General features: G+C 37.2%; 3 protein-coding genes across 5 annotated transcripts in view; all 3 read right to left on the bottom strand.

Annotated features, from left to right (window-relative positions):
* Window positions 1–38: 38 nt before the first annotated feature.
* cct6a (chaperonin containing TCP1, subunit 6A (zeta 1)) lies at window positions 39–8,644 on the bottom strand. The gene is made up of 13 exons (XM_008427413.2): window positions 8,389–8,644; window positions 7,747–7,810; window positions 6,819–6,953; window positions 5,726–5,899; window positions 4,478–4,581; window positions 4,133–4,403; window positions 3,079–3,161; window positions 2,396–2,492; window positions 2,172–2,319; window positions 889–1,022; window positions 612–714; window positions 457–529; window positions 39–381 (listed from the first exon to the last, which is right to left on the bottom strand). Exons 1-13 carry the CDS (start codon window positions 8,523–8,525, stop codon window positions 309–311), a joined length of 1,596 nt encoding a protein of 531 aa, XP_008425635.1. The 5' UTR covers window positions 8,526–8,644; the 3' UTR covers window positions 39–308.
* A 526-nt stretch (window positions 8,645–9,170) lies between these two features.
* Window positions 9,171–26,850, bottom strand: part of LOC103475631 (nipsnap homolog 2) — a 40,759-nt gene continuing 23,079 nt past the window's right edge. Inside the window, exons 3-12 of the mRNA XM_008427419.2 lie at window positions 16,757–16,936; window positions 15,509–15,618; window positions 15,352–15,397; window positions 15,177–15,271; window positions 13,362–13,432; window positions 12,085–12,225; window positions 11,970–12,001; window positions 11,335–11,429; window positions 11,038–11,121; window positions 9,171–10,133 (exon numbers count right to left, since the gene is read on the bottom strand). Of these exons, the coding sequence (XP_008425641.1) occupies window positions 10,069–10,133; window positions 11,038–11,121; window positions 11,335–11,429; window positions 11,970–12,001; window positions 12,085–12,225; window positions 13,362–13,432; window positions 15,177–15,271; window positions 15,352–15,397; window positions 15,509–15,618; window positions 16,757–16,936 (919 nt within the window). The 3' untranslated portion in view covers window positions 9,171–10,068. The remainder of the gene's footprint in view (window positions 10,134–11,037; window positions 11,122–11,334; window positions 11,430–11,969; window positions 12,002–12,084; window positions 12,226–13,361; window positions 13,433–15,176; window positions 15,272–15,351; window positions 15,398–15,508; window positions 15,619–16,756; window positions 16,937–26,850) is intronic.
* On the bottom strand, window positions 17,873–19,491 carry mrps17 (mitochondrial ribosomal protein S17). Of its 3 annotated transcripts, XM_008427417.2 has the most exons (4): window positions 19,382–19,483; window positions 19,208–19,294; window positions 18,950–19,086; window positions 17,873–18,455 (listed from the first exon to the last, which is right to left on the bottom strand). In XM_008427417.2, exons 3-4 carry the CDS (start codon window positions 19,070–19,072, stop codon window positions 18,147–18,149), a joined length of 432 nt encoding a protein of 143 aa, XP_008425639.1. In that variant the 5' UTR covers window positions 19,073–19,086; window positions 19,208–19,294; window positions 19,382–19,483; the 3' UTR covers window positions 17,873–18,146. The 3 variants fall into 3 exon arrangements, with proteins under 3 accessions (XP_008425639.1, XP_008425637.1, XP_008425640.1); XM_008427415.1 differs by lacking the exon at window positions 19,208–19,294 and having other exon boundaries at window positions 19,382–19,491; XM_008427418.2 differs by lacking the exon at window positions 19,208–19,294 and having other exon boundaries at window positions 18,950–19,092; window positions 19,382–19,484.

Raw genomic sequence — 26,850 nt, 5'->3', positions numbered from 1 at the left:
TTTAAATTCATTTTCTCTTGAAATAAGAAACAACCAAATCTTGCAAGCCAAGAACTTTTTTATTGGGTAGAAACAGAACTGCAGGTCAGTGCTTTTAACAAAAAAAAAATTGCATAAATAAACCAATCGTTCCAGAGAGGGGCACAAATCATGAAAACATGAGCAGGTGAACGATGATTTCTGATGCTAAGATGGCCGCCGCAGGTTTGCCATCGACTGGGGAGCTTCAGAGTGCCGAGAGCTGGGTGGCGTTGACTGAACCATCAGGTAAACAACTATCACTGGAGGACAAACACCGCCGCTCTTCCTTAACCTTTCAGAGAAGAGAGTCCGGCTCGCATGATCTCATCGACCAGCAGGATGTTGCTGGCGATCACCGTGCTGTAAAACACAGAGACGCGTTAGAGATGGAGGAAACTCTGTGAGGACTGAGGAATCTTAGAAGTGGATCCTCACCAGGAATGGAGAAGCTGCTTCTTCACACTGTAGTTGTCCCAAACTCCAGCCTCCCCGGCCACCATCGGCTCCCCTGAGAACAAAACAAACAGGATTTCAGGTCAGAACGAGCTTCATCCTGCGCACAGCTGCACATAAATCGATGCGATGATTACCGGTGCTGAGGTCGACTCCGACCAGCTGACCGGACTCTTTGTACTCCGTCTGCAGCTTCAGCAGAGTCTCCTGAGGGTCGTAGCCCGAGTTCTGGGCCAAAACCTGCAAACAAGGAAGAATAAAAAACAAATATTAATACAGCATGAACTTAAAAAAATGAAATCTGCAAGCAGCTCAGCTAAGTGTAAACACTTAAAACATTAACACTGTGTGTCAGTGTTCACGCAGAACAAATAAACGATCTTATCTTAAGAGAAAAGGTCAACGGGGGGTCACCTTGGGGATGACGAGAAGAGCGTCTGCAAAGGCCTGGACCCCCAGCTGGGCTCGGCCTTTCACGTTGGGCTTGTGTTTCACCAGAGCGTCCGCCACAGCGACTTCAAACGCCCCGGCGCCGGACACAACGCAACCTGAGCACACAAAATGATATTTAAAATTAATCCTCCATCCTACAGAGTTTATAATAATAATAAAAGTCAAGGAATCTGTTCTGATCAACTGAATACATGTAGGAGAGACAAAACTCTCCCAATGCAGAGGAAAAGATCAGAGTTTCTGTGGCACAGACAGAGGAGACCAGGAAGCGCCACCGTAACGTCCCTGGGTGTTCGCTGTGCAAAATTCACTTCACTTTGTATTTCAAAACATTACGTTTACAAATACTAGCAAACTGAAGAGCCTCCAACGCTACTTCTGACAAACTAAGTCAGGGGCGTCAAACTGCAATTAAATTGATTTGACCCGTAGAGGCAGATGAGACTTTTAATTCATGATCAGAGTTATGATCAACTGATACCAAAATAACTATTACACAGAAAAATATAAAGTACAACACAAAGTACTCGTGTTCTTATAACGGACGTTTTAACAAACAGTAAAACCAGGTTCATCCAGAGACTCTGATGCACCCAAACCAGCTTTTATTCTTTCTTAAACTCGAATAAATAAAGCAAACGTTTTGAAACAAAGTGACCGAAATCCTGCTCCAACTACTGAAAATAAATTCATTCAACTGAGACAAAAAGAAACTGAAAACTGGATGCAATTTATTAAGACGGCAAATGTGCAAAATCTGTTGCGGCGTATTATGACTGTTGCAGAAAAAAAGAAAAAAAGTAAATTTCTGTCAAAAAACTCAAATTTTGCAAGTAACCTCAGACATTTTCTGGAAAACCCCCCAAAAACAAACAAATCAATGACAATTATTTGCTAGGGGGCAAAAAAGAAAAGAAGAAATTTTCAAATGAATATCAGAAAAAAAGGTTGAAATGTTTAAAAAAAAAAAAAAAAAAAAAACTGAGATTAATCACAAAGTTTCTGAGTTTTTGGCAGAAATTTACTCCTTTTTTTCTATCTACATAAGCCCTGATATTCTGTCGTAAAAATCCATTTCAAGTTTTGGATCTACAATAATCTACTTCTTTTGATTTTAAGTTGTTTTTTTTGGCCTGTTAGCATTTTTGAATCTACAATTTTGGCCAAAATTCCCTGTTGCAGATGTTTCAAGTGGACACACCTAAATTTAAAAGCTGCATGTTTTATGTTTATTGGTTTGTTACCGTCTTCGATGGCGTTCTTGACGGCCCGCAGGCCGTCCCTCACGGCGTCTTTGATCTGCGTCAGGGTGTGTTTGTTCGGGCCCTTCACCAGCAGCGTGACGGAGCGAGGGTTCCCACACTTCTCAATGAACGTGTACTTCTCCTCCCCCTGTAGAAAAACAGATCGAACATAGTAAAACATCTGTCTTAAAAGATTGAACGAGAAATAAATCTGTTGTACTCACTAGTGTGTGTTCGTAAACCAGCCCAGCGTTACCCAGGCACTCAGGCGTGAGGTCATCCACTGAGTTCATGGCGATGCCGCCGCAGGCGAGAGTGAGCCTGAAAAATAAAGGTTCAGACTTTAAATAAACAAACATGACACTCAAATCTCTCTCTTTAATTCATATTTTGAAGTTTGGAGAGTAAAATAATGACCTGGTTTGGGTTTTTATCATCTGTAAATTCAACAAATGATGAAAAAAAAAAGCAACTTGCTTCAGCTTTATTTTAAAAATTATAATACTTAGACTTTTAAAGTGAGACGGACAGAATTCGTGGAAAATCATTTTTCTCCCTTTAGTTTAAATCTAAGATGGTGGACACGTAAAAACGGTCTCGCTCAGTAAAACTAGTAATACTCATGATCTACATTATAATAATTTTCTATTTTTCACACAGCTGTTCATAATTGGAAAATTCCTGTTTTCCAGGAACTCTGTAACATGTAAGGTTTGATGTTTGTGATTAGAACAGGAAAATATGAGGGATCTTCAAAAACCCCAAACCTGCACAGAGTGAAAGTGATCACCACCCATTATTTCAGGGGAAAAAATGCTTTTCTTTATAAATTTAACATGTAAAAGTGCCAGCAGTTGTTTTTGTGAGGAATGCAAACGATAAACGTATTCCTCTTCCAATCTCTTACCTCTCCATGTTCCTCCTCTTTGCTCTGCGCAGAGCGACGATTCCCTCCTTGGCGAGAGCGTCCAGGGAGAACGGGTCGATACCCTGAGCAGGAGGAGAGACGAGCCCATTTACCATCGTTAATTAAACCAATTAATGCTTTAGTTCTGTTCTGATCCGCTGAATACAAGCGGCAGAGGAGCGACTCTCCTGACGCAGAGATGAGCGTTACTGTGGCACAGAAACAAAACACCAGGCAGAGCCACGTTGGCGTCCCTGGGTTTAAACGCACTGCGCGTTTAATCCTGCTGAGTCAGGGGGACAAAGAGCGGCTCGGGGGCCGTTTGTGGCCCCAACTGCAACTCAAGGATGATACAAATTAAAGTACATTTTTGTCTGAAAACTCAAGTTTTGAGAGTAATCTCAGAAAATTTCTATAAAAAATGAGGTCATTTATTTGCTAAATCTTAAAAAAAAAAAAAGATTTAGATTTATAATTGTTTTTACAAAACAAAATACAAAAAATTTTAAAAATAAAAAAGTAAAAAATGTACAAACTTTTTTACAAAAACATTTTTGGAACGAAAAACAATTTCATTTTTTTTTGTAAATTTGGGAAAAACTGTGACAGTTTTTGTACTAAAAAATACATCAAACTATCCAAGTTTTCCAAAGAAAATATTCTGAAATTTATTACTAAATTTTTGGGTTTTGACAATTGCAAAGAAAGTAGATTTCTACAAAACAAGGACTTTTTCTAGAAATAAAAACAACAACCAGTTTTTAGATCAGAAATTTTCTATAAAAACAAATATGGAAATTTCAGAATTTAAATGTCGATTTTTTTTTTTTGTTGTTACTGAAAATTCCCAAGTTCTCTGGAAAATTTCTGAGATTTTGGCAGAAATTTACTCATTTCTTTCCATCTATAGTGACCCTGATCTACAATAAATATTGCTCTACTTCATTTGACTGATTTGGGGTTTTTTTGGTCAATGCTGCAAAACGTTTGGACTCTAAGCGGATAAACATCAACAGACTAACATCGTCACCATGTTGCGCTGAAACTCGCCTACCTTCTGGTTGATGACGACGAAGCCCTTGTCGTCGCTGGGACAGACGTTCTTCTTCAGGGCGATGATCTTCTGCACGCGCTCCTCGATGAACTTCCTCTCTGCGGCCACCAGCTTCTCCCGCTCCCCGGCGCTCTTGTAGAAGAAGCCGGAGTTGACCTCCGTCTTTTCGTACTCCAGAGAGACGTTGCAGGTCAGAACGTAGGCGTCCTCCACCCTCTTCTTCATGTCCGGATGTCTGGCGCCGTGATCCAGAACCAAACCTTTGATGAGTCTGGAGAAAAGCAGGGTCGGGTTTTAGATTTCTCAGAGATGATAAAGAAGTCTTTGTGTTCTGTTGAAACTGACTGTGTGTCGCTCTCAGTCTTGTGCTTCATCTCCATGATTTCCACCATGTACAGGTCGATGGGCTCGTTGGGTTTGGAGATGGCCAGCACGGCGTCCACCACAGCCTGAGGACAGAAAGACTGGATCAGCATTTCTTAAAGTATTTAACGTCATTTTAATGTTTAATGAGGCCAATAAATAGTTTGGAGCAAACTTAAAGCTGGAGATTAACGTTTTCATTTTGATCGCAGTCCGATCTTTTTCCAATCCTACCCAATGCAAACGTTTTGTGGAAACTACGACACTCTTCTGGGTAGAAACAGTGACAAAGTGAAGACTCAAAGTTTTCCATTTACACACACAATCAGTGAAATATAAAAAATAAATAAAATGAGGACCAAAGCTGCATTAAGACTTGAATGTGTAGAAATCCCTGCAGCTTGAGTTGTTTTGGATTTTTCAGAAATTTTATAATCGTCTTATTGATTTTAATAAACTTAATTTTAGATTTCCATTTTATCATTTATCCACCTGGGATGATGTTTGTTGTGAAGCTCTTTGGGCAGCTGAGGCTGTTGGAAATGTGCTATATAAACAAACTTTGTCTCAACTTCCTCTCTTGTTTGCTTTTATTTTAAATTATTTTTCTTTGCATTTAACTTTGTTTATTCTTTCACTACACTGCGTAAAATAAAGTTAAAACTGTAGAAAAACGACAAATTTCTACTTTTCAGTTAAGATTTAATAGATTTATTATCAAATGTGATTTTGTCAGAACAATATCATCTAAGTTTTTGACTGATAATAGGAAGGTTTATCATGTAGCAAAGTTTTATTGTTTTTTTTTTATTTTGGACGTCTTGATGTTCATTTTTCCATCAAAGGACTCTGGACTCATATTTCAAGTGCTTTCCACATATTTGGACAACTGGAAGGCCATTAAACTGCTCCAGATGCACAACATAATCATGATCAAGTGGCTGAAATGTAAAAGCTCAAATAGCAACATGAGAAAATGAGAAAAGAAAAGAATAAAGAGTCAGAAAAATCGTTACTATTGCATCATTCCTTCTTCCTGCACTAATTAAGCAGCAGATTCTCATTTGAAGCAGGAGAAAATTAACATTTTATCGTTTCTGTTTAACCTGCTCAACACCAGAAGGATTTACATTTTAACCGTTTCTCAGATTTCCAACCTGAGAAACGGTTTAAAAAGAGTTTTTTAAACTGGTTCAGTGAAGCACACAGAGGTCGATCTAAACGCCTCACCTCAGTAAGCAGGTCTGCCAGCTCTGTGTGGACCTTGGTCCTCAGAGAAGTCCGGGCGACATTGATGAGCGTTTCTCTGTCCATTTCCCGAGTCACTTTCACTTCCTCCAGAACAGCCAGGGCTTTCTCTTTGGCTGCCTCGAAGCCTTCGGCGATTATTCTTGGATGAAGGCCCTGCAGAACCATACCGGAAACGAGTTAAGAAATGTGTTCATTTAAAACCAGACAACAGTTAGGAAGGTTTAGAGAACGTAGATCCTGTGCAGCGTGACGCCATGTACGAAACATCCTGCCCCATCTCCCTGCTGGAGGGCAAAAAGCTGCTAGCCAACAATGACTAGCATTAGCTGTTAAGTCATCAATATAAACGCACCAATATAAAAAACACGGCTGATATATAAAACAAAAAGAGATGCAGTGGTTTGATGCTAATTGTCAAGACTATGACAACTAGATAACAAGGCCAGGAAAAAGTTTTAAGAAAAACGTAGAGGAGAAAAAAGTAGTTCAGTGATGCTGGCTTGACTTTGAAAACCTCAACATGTAGATGTAATGCGGTGTGTTTCAGTTCAGTTAAAAAAAAGAAGGGTGACCTAAACACCGACTCCAACAGATGGTACAGCAGGTTTTTAAATTAGCTAATCAACCACGGCTGTGTTAGCTTAGCTAATAGCATCAGTAGCTAATTTACCACAGCGATCACTTATTAATAATTGCAAAATAAACATTCAGCCTAAAAAACAGATGCACAATTATCTGTTCTTTGTGTGGGAAATGTTCGTTTCTGGCAAATCCTGAAATATAAAGTGGCGTTGTTGTCAGTTGTCATGGCAACAAGTCTGCGTGTAGCGTAGCTGACACAGAAAGTGAGAAAAAAGTGGTTTTGAATTGTGCTTTAACCGTTTTTCTGTTATTTTTACCTTTGCTGTGGAGTACTGCACTAAATTAATAATACCAACATCTACAGCAGAGCGGCTATGGATGGCATGTAAAGAGAATAATCTCTCTCCCCTCCAGCGTTTTCCGGATGTGAACAATAACGTGCAGCGGGTCTTGAACGTGGACATCGTCTCATCGTCCATCGAACTCTTACCTCTGACACGTAGAGGTCAGCCTGCTTCAGCAGCTCTCCGATGATGAGGACGTTGGAGGTGGTGCCGTCCCCTGTGATGTCATCCTGCGCCGTGGCTACTTTGGCAATTAGTGACGCTGTCGGGTGTTGAATTTGCTTAAAACAAACAAATTTTTCAATCTAATAATTATCTTGACTCCAGCTGGCATAAACACCAAACAGCAGGTTATAGAATGACACAATTGCAAACTGGACTTTTCGATTAGAAATAGTTACAGAGGTAAAGGTTATTCTGATTCGCTGAATACATGCAGGAGAGAAGGCGGCTCTCCTGATGCAGAGGTACAAATCAGAGTTACTGTAGCACAGACACAGGAGACCAGGGAAAGCCACGGTAGCATCCCTGGGTGTTCGCTGTGCGCATTATTTATGTAATTAACCTTCAGGTTTTTCTCATGCTTCATATTCATTTAGAAATAGGACTTATATTCAGAAGTTAGCCCAAAACGACAGCTGCGGCATAGCTTGATCATCCCTAATGAGAGCTAACAGTCAATAACGTGATGAAATTTGTTTTTTTAAAGATGTGAAACTTTATACCGTTGCATTTTAATTAGTAGTTTTATAACATTAATTTGATACTGTAAACTACAGGTACTGAATTTGAATTTTTTTAAGTATTGCATCGATTGGAGTAGGATGCAGAAGCAGATTGGGGGTGGTCTCCTAGTTGTACAAAACAGTTTATACTAAGAGTAGCCATATTATTACACATGAAAATGTAATTTTGACGCTTAATGTTTACTGGTTTTCTCAATTGTTAACTTTGTATTTTTATAATGTAAAGCAGTTTGAACTGCTGAAAAGTGCAATGCAAATAAACTTGATTGATCAACACAAAGGGGATGAATGTTTAGACATGCAGAATAAAAAGCATTTCCTTCCTTACCATCTCGTGTAGCAGGACATTTCCGTCTTTGGTCAGCTTTATGTCTCCTGCACCAGATACCAGCCTGCAAGTAGCAAAACAAATATTTAATATGACAGAAGGTGAATAACTACAACCTCCCGCACCGCGTTTGGATACTATTTTTAAAAACAGAATTTGTTTTATGCAGTCGTGTCTAAAATAAATTCTAAAGAAAAAAAAAAAACGTGCAGTCCAGTCAATAACGGAAATCACATTTATATGGTGGATTTTAATATAATTTGTAATTAAAGAACAAAGCGCTAAATGTAATCTGATGACGATCGTATGAACGTCAGTAAACTTTATAACAACAGATTTAAGCTGCTAGCCTCAGCTTGGAGAGCTAGGTGGCTGATGCTAACATTAGCTTAGCGGTGTCAGCGCGGATAATGACTGGGCATGGCAACGTGCAGTAGGAAACCCGTTACCCGGATACACAAGTGAGGCCTTGGTTAAAATAACGTAAATGTGGTTTGTTACTTTTTACACAAGACACTACAGGTTTTCAGTCGACCTATTAATTAGAGTCGTGAGGAAACAAACTGATGTCTAAGCAGTTTACCGGTAGCTAACAAATGTTAGCTAGTTAGCTACCGCACAAAGAGCCCCGGAGGCACTCACATTTTCATGGTTCCCTTCGGTCCCAGATTGCTCTTAAGCACGTCCTGAAGCCCCCGGGCGGCACTGATGTTAACCGCCAGGGCGGCCTGCGCTCTGGCCACCTCGGCTTTAGGGTTCAGCGCTTTAATGGCAGCCATGGTGAGGCAGTACAGCTAGCGAGTAAAGTTAAAAAGTCTCGCCGGCAGGGAGTTAGCACTGCTCAGGCTCGGATAGCTACAGAAAGGAGGGTCTGCTTCCAGAAAGCTCCAACACGTGTTGCTGTGCTGCCTTCACGTTCCGACGGCATGATAGGACGTACGAATTCCGGTTGACAAGTCTCATAGGGAAAAGTATTTATAGTGATTTGTGAGAAATTTACACCCCATCAACTTTAACATTTGTGCCAAAATCCTAAAACTATTTTCGCTTTTTTAAAATATATATATATATTTATGTTATAGCTCAACAAAGGCTACTTATTTGTTCTACAAATAAGTAGCTTTTACATTTTATTATAGTTGAAAGAAATGTTAAATTTAATTTAATCAAAATTCAATTCATAATGTGTATTGTAAATGGAAGTTTAGCTTAGTTAACTGAATCCTAATTTCCAATTTAACTACATATTGAGATTTCCAACCTCCTTTAAACTCACCTCAAGTCACACCCAAGGAGCTTGCTGATTGGCTAAACAATGGCACATCTGACCTTTAGGAGCAATCGGCATCAAGAACATTAAAAATATGTATTATGTCAGATTTTATGTACTGATGTGTTTAAAAAATAAACAAGAGCAAAAAAAGTCTTCTATTAATCAGAAATTTAATTCAATATGTACAACTAATCTTCTTAAATCACTGCATTTAATATTTTCCACTCTGAGGCTCCACAGTGATTTTAAAGACCCAAGTTGTTTACAGACAGCTTATTTAATAGACCCAACCAACAACATGGTGGCATTGCTTAAAAATTAATCTCAGTTAGAGCACACAGTCACCCTGATGATATTAATCTGTTGCATTGGTATAAACCCAAACCAGTCAGTGTACAGTAGCTTCTTCTGCAAAAAGTCATTGGCTCTACTTAACTAGAACACATTTAAATAACCATTCATGTAGCCAGGAGTGTTGATGCTGAAGAACCTGGAAGTGTGATCAGTTAGACAAAGGAGGAAAGAAAAGTTGTTTTTTGCGCCATTGTGAACAATCTTCATATATTTTTAGCATCATGAATACTTTAATAATTCTGACCCAAATCTTTTCACAACCTGTCAGAGGCTTTGTAAACACAAGACGTTTGCTAAGAAAAGGGAGGACAATCTAAAGAACCCAATTTCTCTCAATGAAATGACTACCACATGTACAATTTAAGGCTTAATATTTTTGAGTTGTCCATAACGCTAACCAATCCTTTTATAATTTAATTTTCATCTAGCATTTCATGATAAACTCCAGATCTGTAACACTACAACAACCCATTAATTACAGTATCTAGTAACATTCTGGAGATAATTGTTTTGACCCAACATTCTTAAAAACAACAACAACAAAAAGAAAAAGTAGAGGGATTTAAGAAACAGAAAAAAACAAAACTAGGAAATCATAACTAGGTTGTGTTGAATTTCCTGGCAGTGTACATTCTGGTGGTTGGTTTCACTTCATGGGCCTGAGTGGTTGTAGTGCTGACGGCTACAGTCTACGGTTACTTCAGGGGCGAAGTCTTCATGGGAATCATTATTCTGGACTCCATGTGCTGAATAAGAGGGACTGTAAGGAGAAAAAAAAAGATTTAGACTTCATTTGGCTAATAAATCAATAACCAAGGCATTCTTGATCAACAGTATACAGATCTATCAGTCTTTCTCAAACTGTGGTCCGTGGGCGCCCTCTAGCGGTCAGTGAGGTACTGCATGTAAAGAACCGTTTATTTTCCGTTACGTTAGCTCAAAGTGCGACGCTACAGTTAGCTAACCAAAGGATTGTGTTTATAAAATAATAATGGATACTTGGCTTAAAACCGGTCACTATAAAAAAAAAAAAACCTAAAGATAGCGGTGGAAAATTTCACAGGGTGAGCTGCAGCTGAACTTTTATTCTATTTTTTTTTACATTATTACGATACATTATAGCATGCCACCGGCATCCAGATCTCAGTCTGCTGCTGTTCTGAATGCGACATGGCGGTGACTAAATACATATTAACACCTAAAATAAAACTATAATACTATATCTATTGGCTGAAAGAAAATGTTTGTTTCTGCCAACCAAACTCAAGTCTATTTTTCCTTTTATTACAAATAGATCTAAAATGTTATTAGTAAAGTAATTTTTTTGATTTCCACGTGTTTTCCATCATTGTTTGTAATCCACACTTTCAGAATCTAAATAACTCAAAACGCCCCGAGTAGATATGTTCATGGTTCTATTGTGGCCAGTTACTTTTACAAAAAATTTCATTTATTACGATGTTTTCTTCTGGTGGCAATTTTAAGTTTGGTGCGTTTGTTAAAAAGGGGTAAGTGATTCTCTGTCTGAAAAACTGATCTATATGGTTGTTGGCTTTGTTCAATCTGTCTTAAAAGACATATAATTACAGAAAATAATGTACTTTTAATTTAATCACAACATTAACTCTACTTAGAATAATGTTTGGACACCAATTCAAGCTTACCTGTGTAATAAACGACCTCATCCCAACCGTCCCGGTGCCAAGCTGCATTTCTAATTTCATCTCTGGTCTGAAAATCTTTGTAAGCTAGTCGATAAAAAACAAAACAAAAACTATTTATTCATTTGCTGATTATTTAAATTAACTCACAGCTTCAAGCTTAAGTCATTCTGAGAAAACATTCATGAAGTTTAAAATTGAATTATATAACACAATTGTGTTTATTCCTTAAAATCACAGGTTCTTGGTTAAAAGAAACAGATTTTAACCATATTTATAATATCAGGAAACTCTTCTCACCCCATAAGTGATGAACTTGGTAAAGACTTCCGATCTGTGAGAAAAAACCTCCCACAGCCTCCTGGTTCTGCTGGCGAATCTCAATCGCCCGAGCCCTGCAGAGCATCAAAAAACGTAAACACAGCGCCATGCAACTCAGTAGTGTCAACTAAATATTTGCAGTTTGAGGATTAAGTTCTTCCAGTATTCTTCCTTGATTTTCACTAAAAAACAAATGCCTCAATGATTAAATTATAATCATTAATTAAAAAAAGGAAAGATTTATTCTATCTAATGTAGAGATGCACCAATTTGAAAATTTGGGCAGATATCAATATTCAATGTTAATATTTACCGATATTAATCATATATTGATATCGGTAATATTGGTATTTCAACACCTTTGGTTATTAATAGGACCGATACCAATATGTTAAAATGACTAACATCTGCCAATACTGATGTTGGTGCGGATATATCGAGCATCCCTAATCAAATGTTTAGCAAATAATCAAAAAAGCTCAAAAATTCTCAAAAAAAGGATCAAGTAAAAAAAAAAAAAAATTAATTAATACCTGTCTCTCCTAATTTTCCTGTCCTGTTGTGTCGGTTACTTATTATTTGTGCAGTAAAAATGAACAAAAAGGTTTTCTTACCAATAATTTCCCCACTCGATCATTGTCCCTGGCTGGAATTACAGCATTTATTTAGATATTCATTCTGGTTGAAATCCATCTTTAAAGCTGAACGAAGGTGAAGACAGAGTCTTACTCTGAGCTGGTATGACCGGAGTTCGTAGATGTTTGGTCCTGGACGAGGGACGGGTTCGTTCCAGAAGCTGAACTCCAGCAGCAGCTGATTCCTACGAGACAGCAGCATCTTTCCCCTCTCATCCCTGTAGTTCATAAAGCCCTACAGCCAAAATAAAGACAAAACCGTCACTCAGTAAACCCCCAGCTGAGCATCTGAAATGATGGAAACAGAGTCCACTGAACTGACTTCTGACTGCTTAAGTGGATGGAGATTTTCAGCCTGACCCAGGTTACATCCATTATTTAAAATCATAAATAATCTATTTTAGAAAATGTGTGGATAATTTATTTGAAATCAGTTCAGAAAAAAATAATGTTTCAAGTAAAATAACAGCAACAGTAATTATATTACAATTCAACAAAAATCACTAATAAATTATATTCCTAAATGTTCCTATTGGGGGTGCACCGATTGCAGTTTTCTGGTCGATTATGGATCTTTAAAAAGCTTTATGGGTCAATTCCGATTTTGGCTGACTTTTGGTTGAAATGTTGATTACTCAAAATTTCTGAGTTTTTGGCAGAAATTGAAATTTACTACATTTTTGTTTTTCTACAGTGGCCCTAATACGCTGTAGTAGATTTTCCACGTTTGCTGTATTAAAAGCAAAGCATCTCGTTTTCAGTTCCTCTTGGGTTCAATTTAATAAACTTATTTTCAGTAATAAGTAGTGGTGCACCGATTTCAGTTTTCTGGCCGATAGCCGACTACCAGTCTTTAAAAAGCCTGATCTGCTGATTCCGATTTTGGCCGATTCTGATTCTTTTGGTCTGAAATGTCGCTAATTATAGCAAGAAAGTTGCAAAGTTGGTAACAGTGAGGTGATTACTGTTAATTGCAAACGTGCCGACGTGACCCGTTAGTCAAACCTCTAACACAGCAGAGCAGAAGAGGACAGTGGTTCATTTTTAGACCTGATCACCAATCTCCCAAAATGAAGGACATCATGGCCGACTTATCGGTGCACCCCTAGTTCTTATATTAAAGATCTTCATACTTTCATACCTATGTTTCTATTTTTGGAGAGTAACCACAAACAACATGAATAACAGAAACTGAGTCTGTTACACTTACCAAACATTCAGCATACAGCTAATTCTCTAATGTAAATATCCTTTTTATTTAGCTAAACAAGAAACAGCAGGAGAGCCACAGAGACCCTAAGACCTGGTCCGTGGCTGTTTTTATGGCCTTTGGGTCAGCAGCGTCCTGAGAGCTGAACTAATCCCTGTTACCTTATTCTGCCTGAGTTTGTTCATGACTTCGGTGAGAGCCGGGTATCCTCCCCGATATCTCCAAAGGTGAACTAGAATAGAAGGAGCAGAAGAGCCAGAAATAATGCAGCTCTGGAAAATGTTTTCCTCCGGGCCAAACTGCAGTCAGTTCTAGTTGCACCTCATTAACACAGATCCTTAAAAATAAAGCTGGAAAATCAACAGCTTCAGATTTAAAAACAACCACAATGCAGATAAATGCCAAGCATAAAAAACCCAAAGGTCGTTGTTATTCCTCTTTATTTTTTCCCATTAAGGGACTTTAATGTTCACATGTGGTTCATGTTTAACTTCTGCATCCTTTACAAGTGTAAAACTCTGTTCACATCACAGAGTCGGATTAAAGTTCAGGAGAAATAAAATATAATCACAGGACAAAATGGACAAGAGCCAGGAAAACGGCAGGACAGACAAAGCTGTTTGTTGACTAAAATAGAAGCTGTGACTGCTGGTTTGTGTCAGAGGAGAGAAACTTCTTAACTATCAAAAGTATTTTCAACTTATTCTGTTTGTCACATTACAAACAACATTTTCACTCCCTCTCAAGTGTTCGACGTGTCCAAAGCTGGAGTTGGAAAATCTGAACTATCGCTGAACGTCAACCAGCACATAGTGGCACATTTTCCGATGTAATATCAGAAAAAAATAATAAATAATGGAGGATAAACCAATTGTCGCTGTTTGTTCTGGTCCTATAATCTTCGACCAATCAAGTTACGACTACAGAGATGGGAATAGAAAGGACCTCGTTTGGAAAAGGATCAGCGAGAAAGTTGGAATGTCGAGCAAGTTATACCTTTTACCATTTGAAAATATTTCCCCAGATTTGAGCTATACAAATCTGTCCAGCAAAAACGCTGAGTCACGTTAAATAAACGCATTTATTTAGATGAAACATGAAGAAGACGGTGGAAGAGTCTGAAGGACACGCAGTTTCCTCTCAACGCTGCCTACAGAGATTTTGATGCGTCTCACTTCAAAGTGAAAACACGTCCAACTTGAAGCGTTTCTGACGTGTGAAACACATTTGGTGTGAACGCACCATTACACTCCATTTTCTTTGTCATTTAAAATCCTCACTTCATGAGGATTGTGGTTGTAATGTGACAAAAATGTGTAAATATTCAAGGGATTTGAATACTATTGCAAGGCACTTTGATTCAACACCTGAAAACTATAACTAAAATATATATTTTTAGACCTTCAGAACGCATTTAGTTTTTAAATAACATAAGATGAGCTAAATTTGCCTGATTCTTGTGCTAGAAAAAAAACATTATTCAAAACCATTTTACTCCAGTAGACATATATACTTGTTTTTGTTGTTTTTACGTATAAACAACAAACAGGATTTGTGATGACAATCCCTCACACCTCCTGTACAGTTTTTATCTTGTTGGCTGAATTATTGATAATCATAACCAAACTATTAACTGAAATGTAAACACTGGCTCATAATTCAGTGTTTTATCAACGGCTTGTTATGAAAGCAGTCGATGTACAAAACTCAAATTTACAAAAATGTCTCACATGATTTCAACTAGGCTGATTGATTATGCAGCTAACTCAGCATTTCAAGACCTCAAATGTTTAATACCCAGACAGCTTAATAGTTAAACATTCATTTTTGTAAGAAATTAGTGTAGATTCATTACTAATCAACTTTACCTTAATTGTTTTACTTTCACAGGGCTAATTGAAAAACAGTTAATCTAGACAGCTGAGTAAATGAAAGTAGAGGCCTGATTAACTGTGCGAGATGCTGCAGCCTCTTACCTGCCTGATCCTGCTCTCCGTACCAGGTGTTCCAGGTGCCCACCAGCTCACAGGGGTATTCAGGGTCAGCATGGATGGAGGGTAATACTTCTTCACTGGGGACAAAAACACAGATATGTGCAGGAATGTACAAAACCTGAGATTAACAGAGAGAGATTAAATTAACTTTTCTTACCAAAGTTTATTGTAAGCATCAAGGCACTCTGGTTTAACGTTATGAACTGTTGAGGGGAAAAAAAAAAAACTGTAAGTGGACAAATAGTGAAAATGACAACATGAAAACTTTACATTTTGTGAAATTACTATAGATGAAATAATGCCATAATATGTACATTGTATTTTGTAGAGATTGTTGTCTTCTTTCTTGGATAGTAGATGAGAGTGGGCATCTTTTCTGGGGTCAACTTTTCTCACAAAAAGAGATTTAAGTCCTGAGAAACCCCTGCACAGAAAAATAAATAAATAAAATTAAGCATTTTCTGCTGCACAGTATTAAAAATCAGCTTAACAACCAAAAAGCTCTCAGACCCTTGAAAGTCAAAGATAGACTTGCTGTTTTTAATCCTCCAATTACTTCAATCTAGGCATCCAACTCATTTTAATAATATAGATTAAGAGTATTTCAATCTTTCATTGAGTTAAGATTATATTCGGTGCATGTTTCACCATTATAAGCTAAGAATTGGTGAAATGCAACGCCTTAAAAAAGTATTTACACCCTTTGGACTTTTGTTTTTTACATTTTGAACATGCAACAATCACAAACGTCAATAGTTTTTGTTGAATATTAAATGTCAGATAAAACCCATTATCTTAAGGAAAAAACTGCAAAGTTTTATTATTTGCTGATAATGGCTTCAGGATGATCGACATGATCTGACATGTCAATATTTAAAACTAAATAAAGTGACATGACAACCTGGCAAGGTGAAAAAAATAAATAGTAATTTGTTTGCATATTTTAAATCCAACCGCCCACAGTGCACAACTTTATTCCTGCAGCAACGGTTATAGTCACTGCAATGAGTTTTATTAGAAAACTAATGTATGTGGATTTTAAGTCCTAAATTAAATATAAATGCCACCCACAACCACCTTTGTACCGATATTCTTTGATAATGTCATTTCTTCAAAGACAATCAACATTTAGATTATTGTAAATATTCATGAACAAATCAACTAGAAATATTTTTTTAAAGAGAGGAAAGCATTGTAAAGCTGTGCACTCTCACTGTTTTGACCTTGAAGTTAAATCACTTTGGGAGTGACAGCCTCACTTCTAACTTTCTTTTGCGTTATCAGCTATAAAATACAGCTCCATGCTCGCAGATGTAATTACAAACCGCACCATGCTCCGAACTTTTAACTTTTCATCGGGGTCATAATTAGCAGAAAGTTAGCAGGTTTAGCGCTAAAGCTAAGCGGCTAATGCTACGTTGCGTAGGCATCAACGTCCCTACGTTAGCTTAGCCACCTAGCATCCCAGAGTTTGTCATTAGCGTAAACTTTTCCTGAAACCGAGCTAACTTTTTTTGAAGAAACCTCTCTGAATCAGCAGGTAGCACCTGCCCCACTCTGACCTGGCGGTGATGGCTGCCGGGACGTTCGCTTGAAGTCCGGCTCTCCTCCAGTGAAGGCCGGTGGCCACTCTTTGAAGGACTCTGCTCGCCATGTTTCCTTGAAGGCAGTTAGAGTCGGAGGCTGGTGGAGGCGGCTGCAGTCCGGGCTGTTTACTGGGCAGCTGACTGAGCGACGTAACGCTGGAGAGCAATGTGGAGGATGATAAACGAGCTTTATAAACACAAACACAGGAGTCAGATGTTTACAGCTGCTAAACAGCACAATCATTCTGTTCATGGATGACAAAGAGCAAGTTTAATCTCCTCAAATCGCCTTTCTATCGACTTTTATGCTTTGAGCAATTTTTTGATTTTTGTTTAATTTCCAAAAGTAAACAAATCTTCCGTATAAAAACACTCCAAAAACTTGCCACGTAATTTGGGTCTAGATTCTAGTGCAAATTCTAGACAGTGCACTTATTTCAAGTGCACTGACTTATAAGTAACTTTTCAGCAAGAAATATGAGCTTGTTTTAAGTAAATAATTTCTTAATATTGATGGAAAAAGAACTAGTTCAATTGGCAGATTATTTCACTATTACATGGGAAAGACATCTTGTTATAATTTATCTGCAAATGAAACATACTTTTTCATCACTATTAAGAAATAATTGACTCAAATCAAGGTCCTATTTATTGCTTAAAAGTTACCTTTAAGTTATTTGTCTTATTTTAAGTCTAAGATAATTGCATGAGAAACTACACAAAAATACTTAATAGGATTTTGTTCCTTTCTATTGCAATATATGCATTCACATTATTGTGCATATTTTATATGAAACAGCCACACAAAAGTTTTCAGTACAAATTGACCTTATAAAAATGTGAAAGGTCTTGAGATCCTCTTGAGAAAACATTAATACCAAAAATAAACTTTAAAAAGCACATCCATTTTATAGTGTAAAATATATAAAAAAGGGGATTTCAATAGATAAAAACCACATATTGGTCAATATATTTGCTGCTGATGCTAATTGTGTTGCCACTGTACAACAAAGAGTCACTGATATTTTCTTTAAAGTTGAAAACTGGAAGTTTGAGAACCAGTGCATTAGAAAACATCAACGATCTACAACCTTTACAATCCAAAGAGGCATTTTTGCCTTTAGTTCAACTGTTTTATTTAAAATCTTGGAGATTTTTAATCTCTCCCAGAAACCCAGAGGACGTCACAAAGCATGAATGTGTTCCCATTTTCATTTCATTACAAAATAATCCAAATTATATTCTTGAAAGTAATATTAGAGTTATGCTTCTGTTGAATCCATAATGTTTATATACTTATATTTTATTAATATTAACTCTTGAAACAAAAACATTACAGAGTGGCATGTAAGAAAACAGTTTTCTATCATGAAGTAGGAGTTTGTACAGATGGAGAATCAGAGGCAGCTGAGATGTTCAGCTCTGTGAGTTTATCCGACAGAGAAATATTCTCTTCTAGAACCAGGTCAGACAGAGGCTCCACAAACTCTGTTCCTGCAACACTTTTTCCCGTCAGCGGATCCACCACCCGGCCTACTTTGTAAACGATCTCAGAAAGTTCATGCTTGACATGTTTGGATCTTGTCACAGACAGAGCCTTGATCAGGACGATATCTCCCACAGTGCACTGCTCCAAAGAATCATGGACAAAGTAGGTCTTCCTCTTGTTGTAGTACTATAAAGGAAGCAAAAAAAATGCACTTAGTTAACTTTAAATGCATAAAGATACACAAATTTTCTCTTCAGAGAAATTTATGAAGTACTATATATTCAATATGCAGATTTTAGTTGCAAAGGAGTTCAATGAAATAACATTATTTTGCAATTAAACTTAAAAGGAAGTTATATTTAACCATCAACCACCAAAACTGAAATTGGCAAGTAAGATTGCAAAGAAAAACCTCATCAGTCCAAGTGTAAATAAATACATGTTTCTGGCCAATATAACTACAATACAGATTCATGTTTACTTTCTCTGAACAGAAGCAAAATGCAATATTGTATTCATTGTATTCATATTGTAGTCATTTACACATGTAAATGACAAATTATACATCCAACACTCAAGGTCTAACACTATGTGTATGCCGATTTAATTGATATGTTTTAGATTTAAAGTTCTTATTTCTCACACAGGAATCATCTACAGACTATTAGCTGAAGATTCACCTTCAGCAGGTTGGGGTCCAGCACCAGTCGTGTCACTCTCACTTTAGCGGTTTTCTGCATCTTGGTCCCGATTACTTTACCGATGGCCCATGTAGCATGGACCATAATCTTTCTCCCCGACATTCTGCTCAGCTTTCCTGACCCCGGAAAGAAAAACAAATGGAAATTGTATAAAATAAATAAGACATGACGGACGTGAAAACAGATTCTGAGACGCTTTGAGTTTGTGAAGGAACCCCCAAAATATTAAATATTTACCGTCGTCCTACAGACTTGCATAAATCTGTCACATAATCAACAATAACCTAAAAGAGGATCCGTCTTGGTATCCCAGATACGTTCATTCTTCAAGAGTCAATGGGGGGAAAAAAACAAGACTTTGATATGACTAAGATTGACCAAAAGGGCTAAAATGTACAAAAATGAACTCACTGAAACCAGATTATAGTATTAAGTTGGAAAGGTCAAGAATCCCTCAGTTGCAGCGAGTCTCCATGCTTCTAATGTCGATTCACTTCTTTGTTTAATAAATGACGGTTTGTGCACTACCGCCACCTACTGGAAAGGAGGGCGGCGTGCAGCAGTAAAACAGTATTGAAGTTCTTCTGCGATAAATTTAATCCGTATGAACCCTGAAGTACATCTTTTACGAAACAACTGTGTATATTTAAAAGCAGGAAAGTGCTTTTAAGAGCACTTTCCTGCTTTTAAAATATTAATACGGTAATGCAATAATTAATTATTAGTCTGTATTACTGGTTCTCCATGAGCTTCTTGAAATAACTACTTTAAATTTTTAAATAATCTTGAGTCAAAACAATTTTTATGTCAAAACTTTTACTTTTACTTCTCTAGACTCTAGAGTTAACTTAAAAATTAAATTTCCATGGAATTTAAATTAAATCTCATGCCTTCCCTTGCTACTTAGCAAATTAAAAAGGTTAATTAAGCGAGTCCTCACAAAACCCAGGTAACTAAAAAGTGCAATGTTAAAAAATGTTCTTGTTACAAAATCTACCGTCTTTCCACAAGATGGCAGCAGAGAAACATCTCTTCTATAAACCTGTTTCTATAAAAATGCCTTTTTTATAGAAACAAATGTGATTTTTTTCAAAATTGCTAATTTTAAATAGTTATTTACTGGTTACTGGTGACAATAACTAACCTTAAAAACCAAACTGAAAAGGAGGAAATATTCATACAGTCATTAAAATGTTTATTAGTTTTATGGATGCAGAAAAAAACTTCTATATGTAATCCTAAAGTCCCACAGAGCAAACCTGTTATTAAGGTGTCTAATAACAAAATGTGCTGACATTAAATTTAATGTGACCACATTAAATTTAAAGCAGTCAGGGAATTGCTGACTGCTTTAGCCCAGTTGTTGCTGATTTCCTCCATGCTTTTGAAAACAGGACACATCTGTTTGACCCAACTTCACAGATGAGTGGCCTTCATTAATCTTGCTATGGCGAGCTAGCACAGTGTTTAATCCTGATAAATCTACTTCCTAATCCCTCACAAATACGACATATCCCCTGTTAAATGAACCAAACAAGGATAAATCACAACGGAGGAAACATTTCAGCTCTGACGTTTCATTTCAGTGAAGTTGCTGTTGGAGTTAAATGCCACCAAGCAAACATGTTCACAATTACAACACGACCCTGGTCATGATTTAGGAAGTAAACATTTGTCTTTTTCAGGGTTTAAATTTAATGAGGTGCACACTAACCTCAGTGACTCACCACTCAGTCCAGATGGAGTAAAGCACAAAAGAGGTGAACAAAGTGGTTATTTGACCTGATAATGGTGCTAAATAAACAAACGTCAGGAAGATCGCGGATTTCAGGCTGTGAAAACATGAAGTTCTTCCTGTAGTCGTAGATATGTCAGAGTGAACCAATGATTCATACTGCCTGGGATCCTTTTAGCTGCAGCATCAGTAAGGAATCCACTTACCTTCTGAAGGAAATCCTACCCGCAGCATGATGCTGCCACCACCATGGGGTGTGTGTTTTGGATAAAGCCGCATGTAACTTTCATAAAAATAAATTTTTTTACATATTTGTTGAGTCTGTCACCATTTTGTGACACGATGGTATGAATGAGAATCTGTGAAAAAGATCAGCTCTTCTGCCTTCTCCCAGTGTTAACCACGAACAACCAATCAGAGCCAAGAGGCGGGTCTTGCCACTGTCAATCACAACCCTCCTCTTCTCTTTGCTATCTGCTATGCAGCAGTCCACTAAGCCTGTTGTGAATGCTAGGCTAGTTAGCATGACCATTTATAACTGGTTGTTTCTCCATCATTGGTACATTGATCGGCATTGATTGTCAGCGCTAAGACCCGCCTCTTGGCTCTGATTGGTTCATTTCCTCAGACAACAGTAGTAGCACAAAGAAAAGGTGGAGATTGATCTTTTCATAGATTATTTGTCTCATATCAAACTGTCACAGCAGTTTTAACAAATACGTAAAAAACATATTTTTAATAAAAGTTATATACTGCAGCTTTAAGCTTACAGATTCTCCTACCTGATCTCCGTTGCTCCTCCAGTTACCATGGATCCATTGCTACGTTTTACCGAGGCGTATCAAAGGTGTGGCTGATTGGATTTTAGATTTTATTTGTAAAGAATTATTAATCAATTTATAATTGTTCTTTCGCTTTAAAATACAAAAAAATACACTAAAGTTCATACGATGTAATGTTACAAAATGCATAAATGTAAAGCTGCGGTATGTTGTCAACCACCCTTGTATACGAGCTGCTCAGAACCTCTGCTATGCTACAGTGTTTTCCTGATAACAGAGCCTGCCTTGAATGCTGGACCACTTACCATGGATGATGGTGAATAATCAGTTTCCTGGAACGGTGAGTTTCTTTCTCCATCATTAGCACATTGAGCAGCGCGTACACAAGGTTCTTTTTAACTGGGAGTGGTGCATTTCTGCAGATGGATACCCAATGCGAGTTTTATAAAACTCAACATTATGAGTGACCTGGTATTTTTGTGAGGTTATGGTTAGTGTGGTCATCAGCCCCTCAGGAGCCGATACAACTGAGAGCTGATATAAACGTCTGAAAGGCTGACGGACCAACGTAGGCGCTCTCACACCACGATGTTAACAGCCTTGTCCCCGAACAGGAACTGGCTGTGGCTCTGCACCAAGAACAAGCAGATCAGTCTGGTCTTAATCAGAACCAGGCTGTAGTAAAGCACAGGTCTCCCGGCTCCGTTTCCCATTTAAGGCAGTGCAGCTTTGGGTTACTTCTGCCAGAATTACAGCATTGCCCAACTTTAGTTTCCTTCATACAAGAACACTGAGACAATTCACACAGCGCTTTCTGTGTGCAAACTGTTTTCAGCTTCTTCTGAAAAACAAGGAGAAGCTGAGCTGATGCTGAGGTTTGTGTGTGATAATGCGATGCGTGACTAAGCCTGTTGCAACGAACAAGCAATTAAGCAATTAATCGCATGATAAACTAAAATGAGTTTGATGACTAATATCCTGTTTATGCACTCTTAATAACACAAGTTGTTGTGGTTCTTAATTCTGTTTTATTTGTTGTTTTGTTTTATTTTGGATAATTAACATAGCTTCCATTGTGTGGGGAGTTCTTTAGAACATGTCACATTTCACTGCAAAAACATAACATCTTACCAAGTACGTCTGGTTTTCAGTGCAAATATCTTATTACACTTGAAATAAGACTTAGAAGAAACCGTTCAGCAGGATATTGGATCTCGTTTTAAGTCAATAAATCCTTAATGTTGGTGAAAATGTGCTAGATTATCTCTCTTATAAAATGGGAAAAATGTCTTGTTATAAGTGAATTTATCTGCCATTGTGACCAGTACTTTTACATAAATATTGATTTATTTACTTAAAACAAGCTTGTATATCTTACTGAAACGTTACTTGTGTGTTTAAGTGAACTAAGATATTCATCCATCCATCCATCTTCTTTACACCCTTGTCCCTTAATGGGGTCAGGACGGGTGCTGGTTCCTCTCCAGCTAACGTTCCGGGCGAGAGGCGGGGGTCACCCTGGACAGGTCGCCAGTGTGTCGCAGGGCAACACAGAGACACACAGGACAAACAACCATGCACACACACACACACACTCACACCTAGGGACAATTTGGAGAGACCAATTAACCTGACAGTCATGTTTTTGGACTGTGGGAGGAAACCGGAGTACCTGGAGAAAACCCACGCATGCACAGGGAGAACATGCAAACTCCATGCAGAAAGACCGGGGCCGGGAATCGAACCCAGAACCTTCTTGCCGCAAGGCAACAGCTCTACCAACTACGCCACTGTGCAGCCCGAGCTAAGGTATTTGCACTGAAAACTAGACAAAAAACAACTGGCAAAATTTTATATTTTTATTAGTTGAAAATGGTCTCAAAACAACAATATTATTGTTTATCGCAATAATTTATCGTCCAGAAAAATGTGTTATCGTGTTGGAAAATATCCGTCGTGCTTCTAAAGTCTCACACCAAACTGCAGCATTATGGCATAATATTTATCATATTTATATCTTAATTTAAATGCAAATGAGAGCAGACGGACAGAGTTCATTATCAGCTCTGAATTTAGTGAAACCGCTGCTGCTGTGAAGCATCGCAGAGGCTTACATGAATGTTTTCTGTGATAACACACTGACCTCCTAATCAGCAGGTTCTCTGTTTGCAGAATGACATGCAGGAATGATGTTGGCCTCCTTTCTCTAGTCTAACTTATTAGGCTTCAGATTTAATATATTTTGAAACAGATAAGATAATTTAGTTGGCGCGTTTGACTAAAGCCATGCTGGATTTAACCCATAAAGATAAATTTATGCATCTCATGGCGGTTAAATATGACTATCAGTATTTATTTCAGATGTCGTAACTTATATTGGTATTGTTTTACAGCTAGAAAATTGATTAAATAGTTAAATTTCTCTTTCATTGACAGACAATGGTGTATTGATTAGTGTTTACATCCCTGCTGTTGATTGTAGTTTCATTTCAAATAACATTCCTGCTCATTTTAGCACAGTATTCTTTGTTGTAAGTAGTTTGTTGCTGGTTTTAATACTCAAATATACTCAGTTGGACATTTATTTACACCTGAATATGCTATTTTATTTTTAAAATGTTCAGTATTATTTCTCTGTGTTGTAAATTTATCCTTGTTTTGTTGTTTACCTGTAACTTGCTGCAGGTACACCTGGATTTCCCAGGGGTGGAACAATAAAGGATATTTCTCTTCTATTTGTCTAATTTTAAACAAAAGTAAGTTTTAATATTAATCTCTGAAGTTCAAAGTCTTCAAACATTGTAAAAAAAAATTAAAATCTAAACTTGTCAGAGTTAAATTTTTAGTTTTGTCTTATTTCAAAGATATTTACAGTTTTGTTGTTAAAATAGTTCCAGTTTCATCCAGAAAGCTGGCGATGAAAAGGCAAATGGTGGCTTTTCGTCTTTCTCTCTATCCGTTTGATCTCTTTATTCCTTTGTTTTACTCACTGTTGTCACATTTAAATCCTTGGCTTAATACCTGCAGCTGGAGATTTGCGGTGAAGACATTTAGCAGTTCTTCCTGACAGGTTAACTTGTCTTTTCGGTGGAGACCTCAAAGATATTTAGCCAAAGTAATGAGTTTTCCAGGCTTGTGGGTCTGGTTTGATCCCTCTTTTTTAGTAAAATCGTTCAGCTTTTGGCTGAATTCAACAAACCACATGAGATCAGTGTCACTGCGAGCAGCTTTACTGGGTGTTTTAATCTCTTTTGCTGAAATATTTGACTTTTTAACTGATAAATCGTGATGAAAGGAGTGTTATTGCAGACTTCACATTCTTCATATCAAATCAGCTTTTATTCTTTCTTGAATTGATTAAATGTAGAAAGTGTTTTGAAAGAAAGTGACTCAAATCCTGTTCTAGATAAATTTATTAAATGAAGTCGATAAGAAACAGAAACTAGACGTTTTTATTTTAAAACAGTAAACGAACAAAATCTACTACGGAGACTCAGCCATTGTTTAAAAAAGAAAAAAAAAGTAATTAATTTCTGTCTAAAAACTCAGAAATTTTGAGAATAATCTAAAAAATTGTCTAAAAAAAACAAGGACATTTACTAAAAATAATCTTTTAAGATTAATATCAGAAAAAAACTTGGAAATTTCTGAATATCAAATGTCAAAATGTTTTCTAGAAAATGTTCAAGTTTTCAAAAAAAAAAAACTGGGATTAATCACAAAATTTCAGAGTATTTGGCAAAGATTTACCCTTTTTTCCATCTACAATGGTCCTAATAAACAGTCATAAAAATCCCTTTCAAGTTTTGGATCTACAATAATTTGTTTGATTTATTTTTTCATTGGGATTTTTTGGCCTGTTGCTACTTTTGAGTTTACAGTTTTGGCCCACATGGTGAAAAGTTTGGTCTCCCCTGGTTCAAACCCTCCACATCAACAACAGACATTCAGCTACAAATAAAGACTCACAGATGCAGCAGGTTTCATACATTCGAGGGGAAAAACTTTGAAAAAACCTGAAACACGTCGGAAGAAGGCAGCTTATTATGTCGTCAGGGTTATGCACTTTCCAACTTTAACGTTTAAACAACGAAGCAGGTCATAGGTAAAAACCTGGACTCACTTTGCTTAATGCGCTGCAAATTAAACGTCTGCAGTCGAGGGAAGATTCAGAGCTATTCCCTTGTCCATGACATCATCTCATCCCATCTTATGGCGACCCCTGACCCTGGAGCGCTGAGCGCTGACAGCAGATGCTCAAACCGTTGGCCGTCTGCAGCAGCCTTTGAAACGGGACTCTGGTTTGACGCTGGCGATATCCTTGTCAGTAACTTTGGATTAGCGCAGGCGTAAGATGCGTTTCACGTGTGCAGAGGGGATTTTGTCGTAAACACCTCGGCTATAGGATGTCAGCCCACAATGTGGTTCATATTTACATGTAGAAAGTCGTGGCTGAACAGTTTGATTGGGTTCATAAAGATTTTATCACAGGAATCTGAGCCAATTGTTCGTTCTTTCATCTTTTCAACTTGTTTGATTCACAATCAAAGCAGGATAGATAATTTTACAGCAGTTTATCCTCAGAGCATGTCATTTTTTAAAATAAAGTTCAAATTAGAGTATTTTCTAATAATATATAATAAAGACACTGCTACAGATTTACTTATTTAACACTGAAAAAATCTGGGTTTCTTGTTACACTTTCATACTGCACACATACAAAATCTTAATTGTTTTTTTTTTTCTTATTTCCACTGACTTGAAATAAGAAAAACTGACAAATAACTTTTCTGCAAGACATGGAGCTTGTTTTAAGTCAATAATTCATTGAGTCCTTGAATGAAAATGTTTTAGTTTCTTTGGCAGATAAATTTACTTATAACATGACAATTTCCAAGGTTATAAGTGAAATAATCTGCCAATGGAACTGGAACTTTTTCATCAATATTGAGGAATTATTGACTTAAAATAAGCTCCTATATCTCAGAAAAACTACTTCTAAGTTAGTTTTGTTTTATTTCAACTTATTTCAAAATATTTGCACTTGAAACTAGACAAAAAATACTTTGTAAGATTTTGTTTTTTTGCAGTGCAAATTGACTTTTTGCTCTGGATTTTGTGAGCATTGCACAAAAAAAATTCTCATTTTCAATAAGAAGTTTATTTTTTATATTTGGTGATTTACAGAAATGCAGAAACGCAGTGAAACATGAGCTGAATAGCTAACCAGCAAACTGAAGGTTATGGACCTAAAACTGTGGTTTTACATTTTTCTTATGCGTTCTGTGACACAGTTTGTGATTTTATCTGTGAAAGGTGCTAAGAAATATATAAAATTTGTCTTCCTTCCTGTTGTTCTCTTC

Source organism: Poecilia reticulata, linkage group LG14 (assembly GCF_000633615.1).
Source record: "Poecilia reticulata strain Guanapo linkage group LG14, Guppy_female_1.0+MT, whole genome shotgun sequence".
NCBI lineage: Eukaryota > Metazoa > Chordata > Actinopteri > Cyprinodontiformes > Poeciliidae > Poecilia > Poecilia reticulata.
This window is presented reverse-complemented; position numbering and strand designations above follow the sequence as displayed.

Bases quoted from the DNA above. Each gene is read 5' to 3' on its own strand.
- mrps17 (XM_008427415.1), bottom strand. From the start codon at position 19,072: ATGTCGGGGAGAAAGATTATGGTCCATGCTACATGGGCCATCGGTAAA. The intron at 18,456-18,949 runs GTGAATCTTCAG...CTTCCTTTATAG, and splicing joins TGGACCCCAACCTGCTGAAG to TACTACAACAAGAGGAAGAC.
- cct6a (XM_008427413.2), bottom strand. From the start codon at position 8,525: ATGGCTGCCATTAAAGCGCTGAACCCTAAAGCCGAGGTGGCCAGAGCG. The intron at 6,954-7,746 runs GTAAGGAAGGAA...GTTTGTTTTAAG, and splicing joins ATGTCCTGCTACACGAGATG to CAAATTCAACACCCGACAGC. The intron at 4,404-4,477 runs GTCAGTTTCAAC...GCTTTTCTCCAG, and splicing joins AAGACTGAGAGCGACACACA to ACTCATCAAAGGTTTGGTTC.